We start from the raw sequence: 19,409 nt of genomic DNA, 5'->3' as shown, positions 1-19,409 counted from the left end.
CCCTTTATAGTCAGCTAACCTTGGTTTAAAATATGAATTTAACTTTGGTTATGTTGTCTGAAGCTGCTGAACCCAGATGGGGAGACAAAAATTCTGAATTGGAATTAACGTTATTGTTAGTGTGCTCAATGCGAAGTCAGCTCCAGCTACTGTAAAAAACACATCAGGCTTTTAATTCATTCTTGTAGATTTATAAAAGGTGGAGAAAATAGTTCTGCGGGGAAATTATAGCAAAACCATAGCAGGCCCACCAAGGTGTAATAAGCAAGTTTATAGAACAAACAATGCTTTTTTTTCTTTTCAATAATTAAACAAATGCCTCTCATTTGTCCCTGAAACTTGATCCGCCACTTATTCTCCATCTGACTGTGTGACCACAAGCGAAGCTCTCTGCCCTCTAACCCATTTACAGCTTTTTAACTCCTCTTCTCACTTTCACGTTTTCCATTCTCTGATCCAGCCGACTAATGCTTTGAATTTCTTCAACATCTGTCACTGAAACCCCTTATCTTACTTCTGCTGAACCTTTCCTTTCACAATGTCCCGTTTAGTTTTATTTTTTGAGAAAACACCATTTCTTTTCATACTGTGAGTCAGAGTCAGGGAAGCAACTTGCAGAAACAAATTTGATCCAACTATTAAAATGTTCCTGAACTCCACTTGCAGCCCTGACAGGCACTCAGACAATGGGCATACAGAAAACCAAACCGATAAGTTGGTTAATCAATAACTGACTGTTGTGCTTCCCTTAAATGTTATTAACAAAATGGTTTGTAGATCTGTTCTTCTTTAAGTGTCAATTAGAATTCCTTGGACCACAAAACCACAAACAATGTTTTGATGGGGATGGTCCCCAAAGGTCTCTTACCCACAGTCAGGCGCAGGGCACCACCTACAGTCTGGGTCAGAGGCAAGGCATCTTCTCAGCAGGAACTCCTCATATTTCTCCAGCAGAGCCGTGTCATCCAGGATGTCTGCTACCTGTCGCGGGGCCAGCCTCTCAGCGCACTCGGGGCAGCTCAGCTGGACTCGGCTCTCAGTGATTTCGATGCGCAGGTACTGGCGCAAGCAGCAGAGGCAGGAGCGGTGACTGCAGCCCAGCAGCTCGGGCAGCTGCTCGGGAGGCAGACGCACCAGGCACAGGGGACACTCCAGTAGGTTGGACTCTCCGAAGGCGGCGGCAGCAGCGGGGGCACCACTGAGGGACTGCTGGCTGGAGGAGAGAGGCTTTGAAGGGGTGCTGTAGGCTGCATCCTGTCCGGTCGTGGCTGCTGTGGCGGAGGGTGTAGCAGATGTGACGGGGGCTGAACTCAAAGTAGAAGAGAGCACTTGCTGTTGTGTGAAGTGATGTTGAGTCAAAGACGTGGCTGCTCCTCCTTTTGGAGCCCTGGTGCTCCGAGAGCTCCGTTTGCTGTGGAAGAGGCTGTGGAATGAGATGCGGCGCTGGCGTTTGCCTGCCGCATGGCACTTAGGGTTGGGGATGCCGCTGACAGATGAGTGAGGCGACTCCAAGTCCTTTTCAGATCCCATTTTCAGAGAAGAAACTCACAGGTCTGATCACAGAGGAGTAACACTAAAGGAGTAAATCCCAAACTGTTTCAGGCTTTTGACTGAGGCTCTTGGGAAACAGCCTTTTTTCTCTTCTTCCTCTTATGAGAAACCAAACATAATCAGGAAAACGCCGAGAAGTAACAAAGGGAAAATGAAAAATGACGCAAGCCAGAAAATTCCCCTTTGGCTGATTGGGTTTCTTTCAAAGTTGTTGGGGAAAAACAGGTTCACAGAGCAGAAAAAGTATAGAGCTTTTTACTTCTCAGTCATCCATCAAGTACAGACAGCTTACGAAAAAACTTAAAAGGCAGTTTCAGTCAATCGTCCCTCAACAAAACAAAAAAGAAGGAGGGTTTTAAAAAAAGGATAAGGTAAAAGTCCAGAGCTGGAAATCCTTCTTGAGTTTGGACTGAATTCCCCTCAGCTGTGCTCAGAGGCGCTCCACTCTTCTTCCTCTTCTCGCTGCTGAATGCCGGCTTCTGTGAACGTTGCTCTCTGCCAGGAAGAGAAGAACAGGAAGTTAACATAAAGAGCATGCTCAGTACGACACAAGCCTCCTCTCTACTCCTCCCTGCTTTTCCCCCTCCATATCTGCTCTGCTCCTTATAGGTTTAGTCAAGAGTCCTCCTTTTGAACTATGATCTATCAGAATTGATAGCCTGAAAACACACAGACCAATACGTAGACCAAGCAACACGAGTCGATCTAAGAGACATGTAGCTGCAAGACAAGACGTGCCGAACACCATGTGACATCATCACACAGTCTGACCAATCTCGTCTTTGTGTAAAAGCAGTCTCTCTGTCTCTCTCTGCATCACACTGAGCACAAGAAGCTCTTCAGCCACTTCACACTGCGCTGCTGGTGCCGTTGCCATGGAAATGCTCACTATGAGGGAGGCAAACAGCAACTGTGACTTGAAAAGAAAAAAAAAAGACAAACACAACTAAACGATGAACTGATTCACTACAACAAACCACACATTAAAGCACACAAAAGATAGAAAATCTAAATCTAGTACACACATATGCAGTGCACACACAACCTAAACACAAATAGGCTCACAAAGAAACACAAGTGTGACACTTAGCAGTCAAAGAATGGATCTTATTTTAAATGTTTTTTTTTTCACACTTTCACAGGATGAACATGATCCTCAAGTCTGCATTAAAAAAACACATGTGATGCTAATTCATTGACATGACATTTTGGTAGTTGCCATAGCAACATCATGCAGGACCTACACTGATGGGTCTAAGTTCACACCCAGCTTTGTGCGATATCACACTGAGTGTAAACTTATTTTGTGCATCTGTATAAACTGTTATGGCACTGAAGCTGCATTTGTCATGTTGCTGTAGTAACACTGTTCTACCCCTTTAAAAGGTTGTGAACTTTTCAAAACATCTTTTTTCATGATAACAGCTGGTGAGCGGCTGTTGAATCTTTTACATTTTTAATGAACCAATACATTTATATTTTTTAATCTTTTCCTATAGAGACCATTACAGAACCCATTAAAGACGAATACACCTGCAGGAACAGAATGTTTCTAGTTAAATTGTTATTCAAATCAAAGCATCTAAACACCCGCGTTTTTATTAAAATTAGACCAAAATAAAAACTTTTTTTTTAAATCTGCCACTCAGAAACTTCATTTTAAACTTATGTCATTTCGGGAAATAAAAGCTAAAACCAAAAGTTGTAAACATATTTCTTAAACTTTTATGTGGGTCCATCGTGTAGCTTTTCTGTAGAAAATGCCGATATTTTAAAGAAAACAGTTTGTAGAAAAAGACCCGTTGAAGATTGTACCATTTTTTGGAGACATTTTTGTCATGGTTTTGAGTTTGTTGTCTTGTTTTTCCTCTTGGTTCTTGTTCTGTCTTTTTTTCTGTTTCCTGTTTTATTTTGACAGGTCCTGTCGTGTCTTGTTTCTTGAGTTTTACTTCCTTTGGTCCCCATCAGCCCTGATCGTGTCCACCTGTGTCTTGTCTGCCCTGTCTGTATTTAAGTCTTGTCTTTGCCTTCCTCCTGTGCTGGTTCATTACCTCTGTTATGGTGTTCATGTCCTGTCTCGTCCATGGTCCTGTCTCTTGCCTCGTCCACGTTTCATGCCTCGCCAAGTAAGTTTTTGTTTTTGATTTGTGAACCTGCTCTGCAGCGCTTTTTGTTTGTTTTCTTGTATTAAAACCACTAGTCCCTGATCCTCGTGCCTCCGCCTCTGCTTCTGGGTCCAACTGGCTCCCGAGCCACCCCACATCGTGACAATTTTTAATTTTTTGACAAAAATTGTCGTATGAAGAGATTTTTGTCCATATTTTAATAAATACATGATACATTAAAATTACACCAACGTTTTTTGGTACTGTTGCACTCTGCTTGTTAGCAATATTAAAGAACCATTCCGACAAAAATTGTGTTTTATGCTATTTTTTTTAGATAATGGAAGATAATTTATGAAGAAAATGAGTCTCAAAACTGCATTTCTGATTTTTTTTTTTTTTTTTTTTTTAATTCAAATAGGTTTGAATCAGAAGCAGATAAAAAGATATTGTTTGTAAAAGAGCCCATTTGTGTCATAGAAAATATGCATGGCATGCTAAAAGCTCCCTGCTCCATTTAAACAGAGAGATCTTAGCAACAAAGAGGGGAAGGGGGGCGGGGTTGCTCCGGTCACGACTCAAAAGCAAATTACTATTGACTTGCTGCAGAAACTACATCCTACAAAACAACACAAATGTTTCAAGTTAAGCAAAAAAAAAAAAAAAAAAAAACGGCATAATCGTATTTAAAATTCCACAGGGAACACTTTTACAATAGATCAAAAAATGACTGGAAAAGAAAAGAGTCGGTTCAGTTATATATATATATATATATATATATTTCTACATGTCAAAGAGGTGTGTGTGTTTGTTTGTTTTTTGGGGGGGGGGGTAGTTTTTCTGCACATTTGGCTAAAAGTACATAACGACAGTCATGTAATCCCTGTGATTAGAATTCAGCTGCTGCGAGGGATCAGGCCCTTTTTCCACACACTTCTGCACAAATCCTGTGACATGAATTTAAAATTCCACATCAACAGGCGTCTGTGGATGAACACACAGTTCAGACACATCTGACAATTACATCTTTATTTTCGGTAATACCCCATGAGAGCAATAATGAGTATTTTGTGTAAACCGTTTGCAGAGTGGATCTTTTTACTGAAATCAAGGGGGGATCAGTTGTTGCCTTTGGGGGAAGAAGCTGTTTTTTTCTTAAATCCTCCAGTAGATGCGCAACAAGGGAGTCGTGCACTTGCTGTTACATATATTCAATGCAGACTCGGCTAAAGAGATGAAAACAGTTACAGTCTGAGGTGCAGATGTTTTCTGGCTCTCTGTCTCTGCTCAGCAAATGACTTACCGGCCTCCCTGATTGACTTAGCATTTTGCAAATCTGATTAGAGCCGCCAGTCTGAAGGCTGCACAGTAGGCTCAGCACCAGACCATTTGTGTGATCTGTGTATGTCTAAGAGGGGGGGGATTCATGCGAATGACGCGTGCAAAAAAGTATAGATAGGCCGACCAATCGGGGAGCAGAGAAAGGAGTGATGTGCGTTTACTTCCTTCTTAGTCTACAGTTTCCAGCTTAGAAACACACAACTCAACACAGACAACTATATGGAGATCTAAAATTTGAATTCCCCTAGTGGTCACTAGGAGAATCATTTTGTTGTTTCTCATTCCCAATCTTACTATATTTTATACATACATTTTTACATTTTAGAAATATAGTCATTGTTGACAAAACAGAAAAGAATAAAAAGGTTAAAAAAAAGGACAGGATTTAAAGTAAATGGATTTTAGCTTTATTTTGGATTTCTACACTTTTTTAAAGAAATGTCCTTATAATTAAAATCTACCTTTGTAAATTGTTTCACTTGTAACATGTGTGTTGATTCAATAACAAGAGATCTTTCAAAAACTGCACTTCAGTGCTTTTAAACACCCTGTTCTGCTTTTTATGGTTTTCTGTTCATCCGTTTAGCTTTGTTCAGTTTTGATTGTGAATTTTCTGTCAGAGGTTCATTGCATGAAAAGACACAGCAACAAGTGACTCAAACTAACAGAAAAAAAGTTTTTGCTGTCGTTCACGGATAAACTGACAGTTTATGCTTTAATGCAGCCGTCTTCAACAATCAGCTTGGGAGCGTCCTGCCCTACAAGGCCTCCCAGCATTCACTAAACCAAGCAGCGTCATGTTGATTTTAACACCAGATGCCTGTTTGATGATTCACCGCGTCTTGTGTTTGAGAGGTGAAGAAGAAGCATAAAGAACCGCTATGTCAGCATTTTTGATAACCTTCAGAAGCCAGAAGTAGATAAGAGAGCAGCCTGCTGCGACCAGAGGAAAGAAATACAACTCTGACCTGGACTCTTAAACCAACTCAATACGAGAGCTTGGGCATGTTTACTCTGCTTTGGTAGCTATGGTTACAGCCAGCCTTCTCAAGTGACCTGGCTTCATGTAAACTTTGATGACCTAACCACAGCTAGGATTTAGTTACTTCTGGTTTTCCCAGGTAAAATCTAGCGTATCTGGTATGCAATGTGAACAATGTAAGATGATTTTACTGGTAACAAAGTTTCCAAAGAAACCAGGAACCTCCGATCTTCTTTTGATCTGTTGTTAAAGTGTTCCCGTTGGTCTTTTAGTTAGGATTTGGCCGTTTTTAGGAAAAATCAAAAAGCCTTTGTCAGTTTCTGCAGAGTGGCGGAAGTTCTTCAGAAATTTGTCTCAGAGTTGTGGGCGGGACTGTTGGGAAGGAGTAACCCTGTGATTATTTCCCATCATCCCTTTGTTCACACTCTCTCCAACTAGCTTACAGCCCCTCACAACCCCAACCTAAAATTAGCAGTGCAACAAAAATGGCGAGCAATATCGGAGCTATCCAGACGTACAATTTAAAACTACATATCAGCTTGTGGCCGGCCTGCTGACTGTAGTCTGTACGTAACACCTACAAGCTTTTTCAAACTGCATTCACCGTGATTTGAATAAAGAAATACTCAGAAAAGCTATGTCCTCCATCATGATGCTACGAAAACATGCTAAAAACAACAAAAACACAATTTTCAGTGGAGTGGGCCTTTAAGGGTTGTTCTCCTAACTTACCCAACTCATGGAAGCTGCCAGTGTCCCCCAAATTTGCTCTGACGCTTCAAAGATGAGCCTTTTCTGCATTCTTTAACATGCAAGAGTATAAAAACGTTGTTCTTCACCCCACACATAAGATGCAATAATCACAGATTCAGCATGAAGAAAGATCTTATCTCTGTCACACAAAAAAGGCAACTGTGTGTTTGCTTTTCAGAGAAGCAGGGGTAAGAACTACCTGCTTCTCCGAGGTCAAAACTTAGAGAAAGGAAAGACGGATGGCAGCTGCTTCAGTCAAAATCTCTGACCTAGTTTCAGTTTCTCCCTAAAACAGAGTTTACCATAATGTTCAGGTGGGTGAAGAGTTAAATGTTGATTTTTGGATTTATCAGCTCATCACAACAAAATCCAAACAGAGAATGAATCTGAAAGAGCAGAGAACAAAAGCAGCTTAGAGATAAATGAATGGAATTTGTTCTTGTTGTTCTGTGCACTTTGACTTAGCTCCCTGAAGGTCTGGTGTCTTCACAGACATTCATGCGACCCAACATGTGTCCTGATGACTGAGATGCTGAGCCTGACTGCATGTGCGTGTTTGTGTTGCTCTCCTTCGCCCGGCAGATGGACCTGAACAGCCTGCAGCATGATTTTGCGATCAACACCCTCAGATACACACTTTGTTCTACATTTGTACTCCTACTCCACTGCTGCTCAGCCCAGCTCACACTCACAAACACGCAACGGGTTCGTGTGTGCAGCTTCACAGACTCACTCTTCCACACCCAACAGAAGCACTTCTCTGCGTCAGAGAGCATCGTCGTCACTCTGGAATAACAGAATCAGGAGAAAATTCTGCTTCAATCACATTCCTGATTCATTTTTGTGCTTTTATCACACATATATTTTTTTAACTAATCAAACTATTTTTCAAAATAGATGTAAAGAACAAAGCACAGATCTCTTGGGATTTCTCTAATTCCTGTCTGGCTTTCAAACTGTTCTCCTGATCTTCCTGCTGCTTTCACAATCAAAGAAAATTAAAAAAAATTTTTGCTAAAAGAAAAAGTTTCTCCTTAAGCTAATACGCACTTTCTAAGAACTGCAGAGAGAACGAGACGGACCGTGAAGCTCAGTGTTTACACAGTCCATGTGTGAAGGAGGAGGCTGCACTGTTTACCTGCCAGCTGTCTGCTGTGTATCTCAGAGGAGTCGTGTTTTTCCGGCGTGATCCAGCTCAACAAACAGCCAGAGGACTGAACAGGAAAGCGTGTAAAAGAAAACATGTCCATTTAGGGGGCACAAGCTACTGTGGGACAGGAAACATTGAAGACTCCAGTTCAACCCTCACTTAAGAGCTGAGCAGGGAAGCGTTTCGTCCACCTAAAGCTACGGAAATACCAGGCATGTGACGCACGTCAACAACCCGCTAAACATGGGCTTTTGAACGCACTTTTAGCCCATGGTGTTCACACAGGCTAAGCAGGGAGGGGCTTCTTCTTTTTCTACTGTTTACTCGTGCATGTCCACCACCTACAGTTGGAAGAGGCTTGGTGTGAGATTTCAAAGCAGTGCAAATTTTGCTCGTCTTTTTCTTTTACAGTTTATTCCGACATATGAAAGACTTGGTGTCACACTTCTGGCCAGGCACAAACCGCAATTATTAATTTCTCCTTCATGATCTATTTTCAAACAGTTCTGTGAATTAAAAGGGAAGGCATCCATTCTTAACTGAAATCAAGTCCATGATTGATTAAATTTGAACTGGTTTAACTTTCAACATGTTCCGCGTTTTATACCTAGAACTAGAAAAACGGTCGTAAAAACTTGCATAGCTTTACGTGAACGTCAGAGTTTTGACCGCAGAAGCACAAAATGCACATTTACGTGAATGTTATGCATCAAGTTATTTTATAATGTTTTTGCACCTGTAATCACATTGCATTTTGTTCACTGGCTGCTACACTTTTCATTCAGGGTGACTCTGTTTTAAACTGCAAAAAAAAAAAAAAAACTTTTGAAATACTTTCTGAGAATTAACCTCCTAAAACTAGACAAAAAATGAATATTCCCGTTAAAAAAGAAAATGAACTTTAAATGTAGATTTCTGGCAAAATGTATTTTATTTGTATTTATTGCTAGTCTTCCTTGACTATCCCCAAGCAAAAAGACAAGTCAGAGCCAGCCTCAACACATCTGCACCCTGTTCTTTATAACAACACACACTAATAAATCTGAACTGACGTCCATAAAAGCCATAAATCCACAGCAACAAGATTCCCAACAAGTCTGACCATCAACTGACAAAAAGTTTATGCAACATTTCACTTGATTCAATACATACAATAGCTGCCAACCCGCATAAACCAACATAACGCACCAACATCTCTGCTTAAACTTGAGGGTAAAAGCCCTCTCCACTGCTTTTACCATGATTACCGTGTTTTTCTGTTCCATCAGTCTGATCTCAGAGAACCTCAGCTCCATCATTTTCCAAAGAAAGTGATGTAAGGCCAGTTTTTTTTCTTTAAAAGGCCCAATAGAAACAGGCACACTACAGATAATTACCCAATATCAAATCTGGTTTAATAAGACTTGAAGAGGTGATGTAAGAGGACAGGAGGAGTTTTTCCCCCTCAAATATGTTCTAAAATAATCCAATTTTATAAAATTTGTATATAGCAAAGCGGAATTTTGCAACAATCTTCCATATCATTGTTCATTGTGATAAATTTAGATATAAATCATAGGTAAAGATAAAGTTATCTAAGATTTGAGCAACTAATGATAAGACTGTCAACGGTTCTTTAGATAATACTTTATTCAAAGCAACTCCTGTTTGACTGTCAACTCTGGGTGTTGAACCGTTGTCCAACCCGATGGTTTTCTCTAGCTTATTCCCTCATCAGAAGAACACGCATGTTAGGTCGATTGCTGGTTCTGAACAGACGGCAGGGATGAGTTCTTGTTCCTTTTTGTCTAATTGATGGTTAGCTGAAGTGCCCAAGACACATCCCACTGTCTGTTGGATCCAGTAACAGCCCCCCCTCCCTGCATTACAGAAGATAAGGCTGCAGTAGAGAAAGAGAGAATGGGGTTTCCAAAGAACTGGGAATAAAATTCCACAGAATGCAGTTATTGCTAACGTGTTTTGGCTCAACACTATAATTTTTTTAATGCTGCTTTTTTTATTTATTATAACTTTTGGAGTTAAAGATGTCTAAGTTGATTTTAAATTACAAGCCTCTTATAATGATAAACAGATATGCTTCTCATGACTTTTTAAGAAAAAGAAAAATAATCTCCTTTTTTTAATAGCATATTTTTAGTGTTAAAAAATACTAGTAGTTTATTGTAATGTTCTGATAGCTAAAGTGGTAATTAACTCCAAAACCTGACTGAAAACAAACCAGTTACTGCTTTTTGGATTATCCTAGTCTCTCTGTCTGTCATACAGACCCACATGTTCTATGGAATAGCCTTTCTTCTGCTGTATTTTACCAAACAAACAAATGAGGTCATCCTGCCACTTTTTGCATTTGGGAGTCTCTCCTCTCTTCAAATAGAAGAGCCGGCTAAAAGCCTGCCATCTCAAATGACCGATGACACTCGTGACAGGAGCAGGTTGACAGAGAGAGCTGGAGATTGGTCCAGTTTGGAAAGATATCCAGTAAAGTCCTGCTAATCTCAGAGCCAACAGGTGGTCTTTTTCTCAGGCAGCAGCTAATAACCTCTTTTGTGTGGGTGTCCTTTCGGAGCAGAGTTATTTCAAGTCATCTGGCAAACAGAAGCTGACCCTGTTTGTACAGAAGGGAAGCTCATGCAATCTGAATTATTTCAAATGAAATAAAAGTGCTGATAAAAAAAAACACAGAATGATATTTTTCATATTGGTTTATAATATTGGTTTATATATATATAAACATATATATATATATATATATATATATACACATATATATATATATATATATATATAAACTAACATGAAAATATTATTCTGTGTTTTATATAGATATAGTGGATGAAGGTCAGTACAATGGGTGCTAAACAAGCTCATCATCCTCTCCCTCCCTCTCACTCATGGTGCTGAAAGAATTAAACATAACATGATAAAATAACTCTGCAAAACACAGTAAAATAGCCAAACAACTAAACACCTTTAGTCAAAAACCCACACTTAAACCCAAATCCGTCCAGACAGGCACAGGGAATGGTATCCCACAATTCCTTGCGGTGCCGATCTAACAGCAGCACCAAAGTTCCACCTACTCAATTTAATTAATTTGAAAGTAAAATAACTGTCTGAAAACTACGTGTTATTTTTAAGTTGACTTAAAAAAAAAATTATTTATCTTAACTGAAGTAAATAATTAAGTTAGATCAAAGTAAAAAGTTTATCTTTCCAACATCCATATGTGGTCTTATCACCCTCTCATGGTGGAAAAAGTATTATCTGAGCTTCTTCATCCACTAAATCATCTTCAAATGGACACGCCATGCTCACCTCTCTGAAAACAAAGTAACCTTCAACTAAACCTGCTCCAGACCAGGTTATGTTCAGAGCATGAGTTGCCATGGCAACTTCACATACCCTGACACATACCTCCATTTCTGGAACCAAAAACTGAGGTTATCAACTTCCTTAGCCTCAAACTTACCGTGGTAACTAGCATAACCTGCTTTCTGGAATACCCCCCAGAAGCCCAGATCACAGATCATCTCTGTACTATACCCAGGCAGGCAGCAGTTTCTATGTGGTTTTGTTTCGTTCAAACTTCATCAGATTGATTCTTTGTCTTTCAAGCGACCTGAACTAAAACAGAGGTATTAAACTTGAACAACATCCAGAATCTTTAAGCTTCATGTTTTTAAAGAGGAAGAAGTCTTTATGGATACACAGCGACTATCACAGCAGCTCAAGTCGATGTTAAAACCGTGTCTTCTGCAAAACTTCTGTTTAGCTTTTAATCCCAGCATCCACGAGTCTTGTAGATAATCCTCGTCAACTCTCGGCGATAAGAGTAATGCGTAAAGCAGCAACCTTTCAGTTGCTTTATTAATAAGGAACGCAGCAACGGTTCATATAAAATTCTGTTGAAAAGGGAATTTTTAAAAAAACCCTGGGAGTGATTTGCATGGTGAGTTTGAAGTTCCTCTTGGCATGATCAATACTGAATCAGCCAGTTTCACACAGACGGATCTCAACATGCCATTTCTCTTGAACTTGCCTAAGGAAAGTGAGACAAAAAAAGCAGCAGATTGTTTTAATCACCTTATTATTAGGAAGACGCTTCTGACTCCATCCATATGTGGAGTTCAAATGTGCTCCTTTTTACATTTGGAGAACATAAAACACTTTTTATGGTTTTTGTAACTTCTACAGGAATTACAGTTGGTTTCAGTATACTAAAGTGGTACTGCAGCACTATGAGTCAACTATGAGAATTATACGGGAAAGTTAGAGCAGTGAAACCCAAGTTTCATTAGGATGATCTGACGAGCACCTCCTTCCAGAAAGCAGACGGACCATCTGAGATCAGGAATATTACCCGAGTTATGATAACAAACTAGTGTTGCTGATTCAGAGCCGCTTCTACCTTATTTCTCCTTTCACCACACTGATTACTTTAAAAATAAAAATTCAGAAAGCATGAGCCCAGTTTGAGCATCCAACCAGCATGGATCATCTAACCTGGATTAGAGATTTAATCTGTAGGAACAGTAAAGACTAATACAACCCTGGACTGCCTAAAGGTCTAGTTTCCATTTTTGTCAAATGTACAGAAGTCAAAAGTAGAATTACATAACTAAATATATAAAAAACAAATAGTAATAATAGCACCTTGAGGGAAACTGCATCCTGGAGTCCTTTCTCCAGATAACAATTCTCAGATACAACATAAACCAGATTTATGGAGTTCAAATTTGAAGCAGAAGAATGAATAAAAGTAAAGAACAATGTACACAAAACTGACTAAACAGAGAATCCTATACCAACTCAAAAAGAAAGCTACTGACATTGGAAGGCTGTTTGGAAATCACAGCTTTGGTTTTGCTGCATTCACTGTGCCTCAAAAAAAAAGTATACAGTGAATTTCCAATCAGCAGTTAAAGGGTAATGGACTGCAGGTGTTCAGTGCTTTTCCATTCTGGCTATGCACTCAAATCACTTTCACACTAAAAGCCTCATGTGTTCTCACAATGTAACCAAAATTTACACGGTGTTTAAATGTTATTTTGTCACTGAAAGCCTCGTTAAAAATGCAGCATAGAAACCTAAATTAAATACTTGAAAACACTGAAGTAAATTCTCATTACAAAACTGAATTATTACCCTTTAAAATTAAAACATATACGAAAAAACAGCTTCAGAAAGAATAACTGTGATAGTTACATTTTTAAATCTAGTAATTGTTGTTTTACAACAGTATTTCAGTTTTTAAAGCTGTTTAAAACTGTCTGAAACTCTTCAACGTGTGACGCCCTTTCCACTTTTATTTTGTAGAGTTTTTTGTCAGATTTTGTTCCTGTCTATGCTGCAGCTGTTTCCATTTAACCTCCCCCATTTGTCCTCACCGTGGTTGCTGTAGAGCCTGGAATCCAGGAGGTGTTCATTTTCTAAGGTTTGTCATTTTTTTCAGACTGCTTTTCTTTCCGTGACTTGCGAATCCTGTTTGTTGTTGTTTTCATTAGAAAAAAGTGTTAAGTTACATTCACACCTCCCTCAGAAATGCGTGTTCAAGCCACCACTGCCAATGAAAAGTCTATGGCTATGTCCAAATCCCCCCCTACTCCCTATCTACTAACAAACTATACAGTGCTGGACTGATCTATTCACTATCTACTGTGTTCTGATGATAAAAATGTCAATGGCTTATTTAAAAAATACATTTAAACACACTTTTTCCCCAAACATTGTTCAAATGCAATGCATTGTGGTCTATATTCGCCAACCTAGTGAGCATTAATGCACACTGGTTGTTCGTAGAGACTTCTGGGAAATTTCTAGGGCACATGATTTTGGAATTATAGATTCGGGCAGCACTACAAACTGGTGAACACACTATATAGTGCACTATGTAGTGAGTAGGGAAGGAATTCTGAAACGGTCTACTTAAGTCTGTTTTTGGGCTCTACGTAAAAAACGCGTGGCCATGGAAAAACAGGTGAAACTTTGACCAGTCAGGGACTTTGATATGGAGGTGGCGTGAAGATGACATCCCTTTGCCAATGGTCTGAAAATTGATCATGAAGGAGAATTTAATAATTGAAGGTTTGTGCCCAAACAGAATTACACAACCCCAAATCTCTCTTTTCTAACATCTTAGAAATTTTACACCAAGCCTCTTCCAACTGCAGGTACATGCGCAAGTATCGGGTAGCAACAGTCCAGTGTGAACACCATATGCTAAACGCATGTTCAAGTATGTGCGTGTCACATGCCAGGTGTGAAGGTAGCTTTTTTCAGCGACCTCATCTGTTCAGCCCATATGTAGACAAATTTAAGAAAAATCTGATGGTGTATTTACTGCACTGACTCTTCTGTTCTTAATTTGTTTTCCCCATATCCCTTCGATCAGAGAGCTTAGTAAATCATTTCAATAACCTTCATGATGTATAAACACCAAAGAACAGAAAAAGGGTTTCACAATTTATAAACTAAAACAAAGATGTTTTTATGCTAATGAAGTAAATCTAAGATTCTCTTTAGTTTCTCTAACTAGAAGCTTTGTCTGGTTATCAAATAATCACAAAAAAAATTAAAAATTAATTTGTTTTTGTTAATTTAAAGTTCTTCAGAAAATGTGCTCACTGGAAATGTTAAAAAGTAAATCCAAGGACATCAAAAAATGGATGTTTATTCAGCCACTCCCTCTGTAATGCACTATAACTAGAATGTTTAATTATTTGTTATATTATCACTATAGTAATGAGTTTTTTTTGCTCAGTTTTCAATTGACTAGAAAAATATGTAATTTTGAGAGCTTGTAAGGATTACATTGGTACAATTGGATGCATCACAATAACCTTGGCTCTGCCCAGTCACTTTATGATTAAAATTTCAGTAGTCAGTCGAAGTCAGACATGAATAAAATAAACCTTATGGCAGTTGGGTTCAATAATATTAACAGATATTTACCATCATAAAAAGGAGCAAATGTGTTATAACGAAAGTCCTTATACTTTCTCACTTTTCTGAGCTCATAAAGCCACGGATTTGTCAAAAAAAGAGACCAAGTCCCAAAAGCAAAGATGATTGAAGTGACGGATCTACACAACAGGACTCATGAGTGAGCGTTTTTCCACATGCATTGACCAGGTTACATAATGACTAACAGACCTATTTGCTGTTATATTTGGAAAAAGATAAGCATGATGTTCTTCAGGGTGGCACGGAGTGGGCGGGAGCTATGTACACAAATGGAGAGTTTGACTTTTCCCTTTCTCTCTCCTGGTTCTCATTAACAGCTCTCTCCCACACACCGATGAAGGACACTGAGAGTCCAGAGCGATGCTCTGCAAAGTGGAGGCAGGAAGAATGAGACGATGGGGTGGGGTTGGGGGGGGGGCCTTCTATAATTAGTGGAGCGCTCAGGAGCCGTTCTGCCGAGTTGCTGAATGTTTAATGTTGTGCCCGCGGGTGCTACTGTGGCTGAGAGCTGGGGGGGCAGCCTCATGCCTCCTCTTCTTCGCCCACAATCCAAGGCCTGCGCACTGATGAATGAGGTGAGCAGAAAACAGTAGTAAAGTGAACGCGAGAACCAATGTTCAGAAGAGGAAACGATGCAGGAACGAACAGTCTACACAACAAGGGAGAACGTAAACCTCAGCTATTGTCTACAGCAGGAAAGACACAATGGAAACCTGCTCTGAGTGAGGTAATAGATCTGAGCAGGAAAAAAAACACTCCAACAGGACAAAAAACAGACCACCTTTCATGACATGGCCCAGGGGTCTGTGTTTTTATGCAACTTCAAGTTTTTGCACTAGAAATGTTCTTTTATAACAATAGCAGAAGCATACATAACACTTCATCCAACATTTGGCACGAGAACAGCGACACAGTGCAGACCTGACCCACAGTTACACAATAAAACGTTGAAAATGTGTCCAGTTTAAAACAACATAAATTGTCAGACCTGATGTGCAAAGCTATGTCAAGAAAAACTGATTTATCCATCATAAAATGACAATAGACAATTTAAAAAAAGCAAATTTTCATCTGTTTCAGGCAAAAAATTGCATATTTTTGTTATATTTAATTGTAAGAATTTTGAATTTTATTATTGAAAGCTTCACGTCTTTCAGTTTAAATCACCAGTTTGGGGGGGGGGGCAGTTTCTCCAAACTGAAAAATCTGAAGCTCAATTGCAGCTCAATTGGTGAAATAACAATAAGCACAAAGAAAACTAGATGGGTTTGCTAGCTCTCCAACTATTATTAATGAATGAGGGTCTCACTGCACGCATTTACCTGAAGGCCCCTTTTTACCTTCTAAATTTGAAGCCAACCAGGAAGAACCAAATGTTGCAGTTCCTCAAAAGACCACTAGAGGCTGGACTCACATGTTAAGAAATCCAACTTTATGCCTAAAATAAACCTATAAACATTCTGGTTGCTGACACTCTTTTGTCTTTCGTGCTTTATTATTATTCATGACTGCTGTTTTTTGATTTTTTTGGAGCACATGTTTTTTTTTTTTCATTAATGGTGGCAAACCCAACAAAACTTCAAACCTGACTATGTCCCGCTGAGTTGTCGTTCTTAGGACATTGTTGAGTTTGGTGGAGTAAACTACGGTCAGTATGCCAGATTCTTCTCATAAGCCTTTTGGTCTAAAGTTTGTCTGTTAGCATTCACACTTAAAATAAAATCTGCACCAAAGTCTGTTTACAATTACATCGAAATCCTAAAAGCAGACTTACAGTGTGATTGGACCCTTATTTTCTAAACTGGAAACCTGATTTAACCTTTCACCAGAGTAGAGAATTATAAGAAAACTCAATCGTTTCTTCCAAGGAAATTGGATTTCTTCAACTGGACATTTGCTCCAAAAAAGTCAGCAAAGGAAGAACCAGATGAAAGAAAAATATCACAAAAGTGAGGTAAACGGGTCACCAAACGGACTTCTTCAAGAAACCAGATTAAAACTAAAAAGTCCTGTAAAAGAACAGATCCTGAGTTCCCAAAAAGCAGGATGGTACAGCCCTTAGTGAAACGGAGGTGAATATAGACACAGGAATCCATGCCCTGAAGCACAGAGGGGGTTTTCAGCACTCAGTCAAGGCAGACTGTGTCTTAAGTGCTGATTAGAGAGCTTTAAACTTGATCTACAAACATGTTTTTCCTTCAGAACCACTTCACAATGTCAGAGCTGAAGCTTCATGACACACTGACGCTTTATAACTTCTCAGCCAGACATGTTTTGATCAGTATTGTGTTATTTCAATGTCTTATGAGCATATTTGTGTGCTCTAAATGGACTTTCTTGGCAGGATGAAACTGTCATTACCAGACCCTAAAGAAGCACTTTTCCCCCGTCATTCCTCCTTTTTGTCTATTCATCAGCTGATCATCCTGCATAGAGCAGGTTTCAGGGAAGAAGCAGAGTGACTGCATGTTCCTGTAGGTGAGCCACCATAGAGGTTTTTAGGGATATCTGGAGGGGCTGGGTTCCACGCCCTCTAACGAACAGGAACACCGTGGTATTTTGTGCGATGATGTTTGGGAATTCTGACACTAAAAGCAAACATTTCAATCCACGCAGCATCATCATCACGTAACAGCGCCGTCCACTTACGGGGTTTTTATTGTCTGAGGGGCGGAGGCTCCAGTCCGGCTTTCCGGTCCGGCTTCGCCTTTAGCCTGTCCGGTCCTCGGCGTGGGGGGTCTCCCTCCTGGGTTCGAGGATTGTCCCTGTTCCGGCGGTGCGTGGGTTTCAGGAGCGCAGTGTAACACTCCGGGGATAATCTCTGCGGCTCTGCTGCTGTTCCGCCGCCCTATGGCGTCACGAGGGGCGCCAGGACGCTGACGTCATGACGGAAACCACACCCATTTAGGACCGTCTCTGCACGAGCCTCAGCAGCTGCGTGTGAATTTGAATAATAATGCTAATAATAATAATACTAATGATAATAATAATAATAATAATACATTAGATCAAATTTACAGAACCTTTTTATGGTTTATGGAAATCAAACTCAGTCAAACAAGCTTTATTTACATTTCAGATCAGATTTTATTCAAATGAACTAATTTGAAATAAAGTAAATAAAAGTCCCTTTAGTGTTGTTCACTAATGACTATATTACATTAAAACATGAAAAAGTTACTGAAATACCTAAATAAAAAGTTGTCATATAAACATCTGTTTACATTAGTGAACTGGTCTGGTTGATTTATAGAAATCAATAAATCCATTAAGTCGATTAATCGTTACACCTCTATATTCTACTCTTTGAAAGGGAGATAAACAGACTGCAAAACCGTCTTGCATGATGTCTTCTGTCTGTTTTCACTATTGTTTGACATGTTTGATTCCCAAAACAAGAATTTTAGAATTTACAAGAAAATGTAGACAATTTGTGTAAGTAAACGTTCATTGCAATGATTAGAAGTTGCAAGAAATTAAACTAAATGTTTAAAAAAAATCTGTATCTAAGAAAATTAAAATATTGTGAAAAAAATTAAAAACTAGGAGCAAGTCTCTATACAAATGGTCAAAACATGTTCAGTGTTATTTTCTGAAGTTAAGGGCTTTTCTGGGGCTAGAAATTTAGGTCATCCAGCCCAATTCATTCATCAGAATTGCCCTCCATCATTTTGCCAGCCTGCAAAGCTGGATACCTTATTTTTTTCCCAGTTTCTGGTCTCTGAATTTGTGTGAATGGCTCAGAGTTTTCACAAACCCTGCAAACTCGTCCACTGTGTCTGCTCGGCCTCCAACCATTGTGATTCCATCGTCTACTGGGGCTCAACACCCCTTTGTCAGGCTCATTCTCCATACGGTTGTCATTTGTCCTCACTGCGGTACGGGCAAATCCCCACTTCTAACGCCATGTGTGAAATGACTATCATTTGTAGCTGCAGCACAGACAATAAACACATCCAAGAGAGTTTAATGTCAGTTTCCTCTTTCCAGCTCAGCTTTGTCCTAAAGTCCTGAAACACACTGTGCTTCTCCAAACAAAAACGCCCTCACTCCCACCAGCTGGAACTATTCATGCTCACCACCTGGGCACCTAAGTATCATCAGATCTCTGATGTAACATCTGTCTGAAAACCCCAGACAGATAAATTACTCCACTTTCTATCACTTTTACAAGACATAATGCAAAAATATTCTTAACTCAATTTTTAAACAATTCCCATAACAATATTAGCTTATTGTTTACACATAGTGCACAAGCAACAATAAGGCCAACATGTAACCATGACATAGCAAAGGTCAACTTTGTGAGCAGTTCAAATGGAATCAGAAATAGAAACAGAGCTGTTTCCTGATCAGTTTGTTTTTTTAATTTGTATTTTTTCATATCATCTCAGCCTTTTCCCGTTCCAGGCTCTAATGCAATCATGCATTTGAATCTCAACTGTCAGGGCAAAGAAAAGCAGGAAATGAGCTTCCAAGGAAATCATTAGTGATCAAAGCTGAAGGCGTGGGAGTCTCAACATGCAGGAAATCTTCCAGAAACATCCATTTTCACCTTGGATAC

The 19,409-nt window shown here is 39.5% G+C and overlaps 1 protein-coding gene across 2 annotated transcripts in view; it reads right to left on the bottom strand.

Moving 5' to 3' along the window:
- Nucleotides 1-17,724, bottom strand: part of rnf19b (ring finger protein 19B) — a 32,909-nt gene extending 15,185 nt beyond the window's left edge. Inside the window, exons 1-2 of one of the 2 annotated variants that reach the window (XM_004074072.5) lie at nucleotides 17,495-17,724; nucleotides 869-2,046 (exon numbers count right to left, since the gene is read on the bottom strand). In XM_004074072.5, coding sequence (XP_004074120.1) covers nucleotides 869-1,530 — 662 coding nt within the window. In that variant the 5' untranslated portion in view covers nucleotides 1,531-2,046; nucleotides 17,495-17,724. Of the gene's footprint in view, nucleotides 1-868; nucleotides 2,047-7,870; nucleotides 7,980-17,494 lie in introns of those variants that run through there. The other variant, XM_011481015.4, reaches the window with a different exon arrangement.
- Nucleotides 17,725-19,409: the final 1,685 nt, after the last annotated feature.

The sequence above is a fragment of the Oryzias latipes genome, chromosome 11 (genome assembly GCF_053564925.1).
Source record: "Oryzias latipes strain Hd-rR chromosome 11, Olatipes_Hd-rR_3.1".
NCBI classification, from domain to species: Eukaryota; Metazoa; Chordata; class Actinopteri; order Beloniformes; family Adrianichthyidae; genus Oryzias; species Oryzias latipes.
This window is presented reverse-complemented; position numbering and strand designations above follow the sequence as displayed.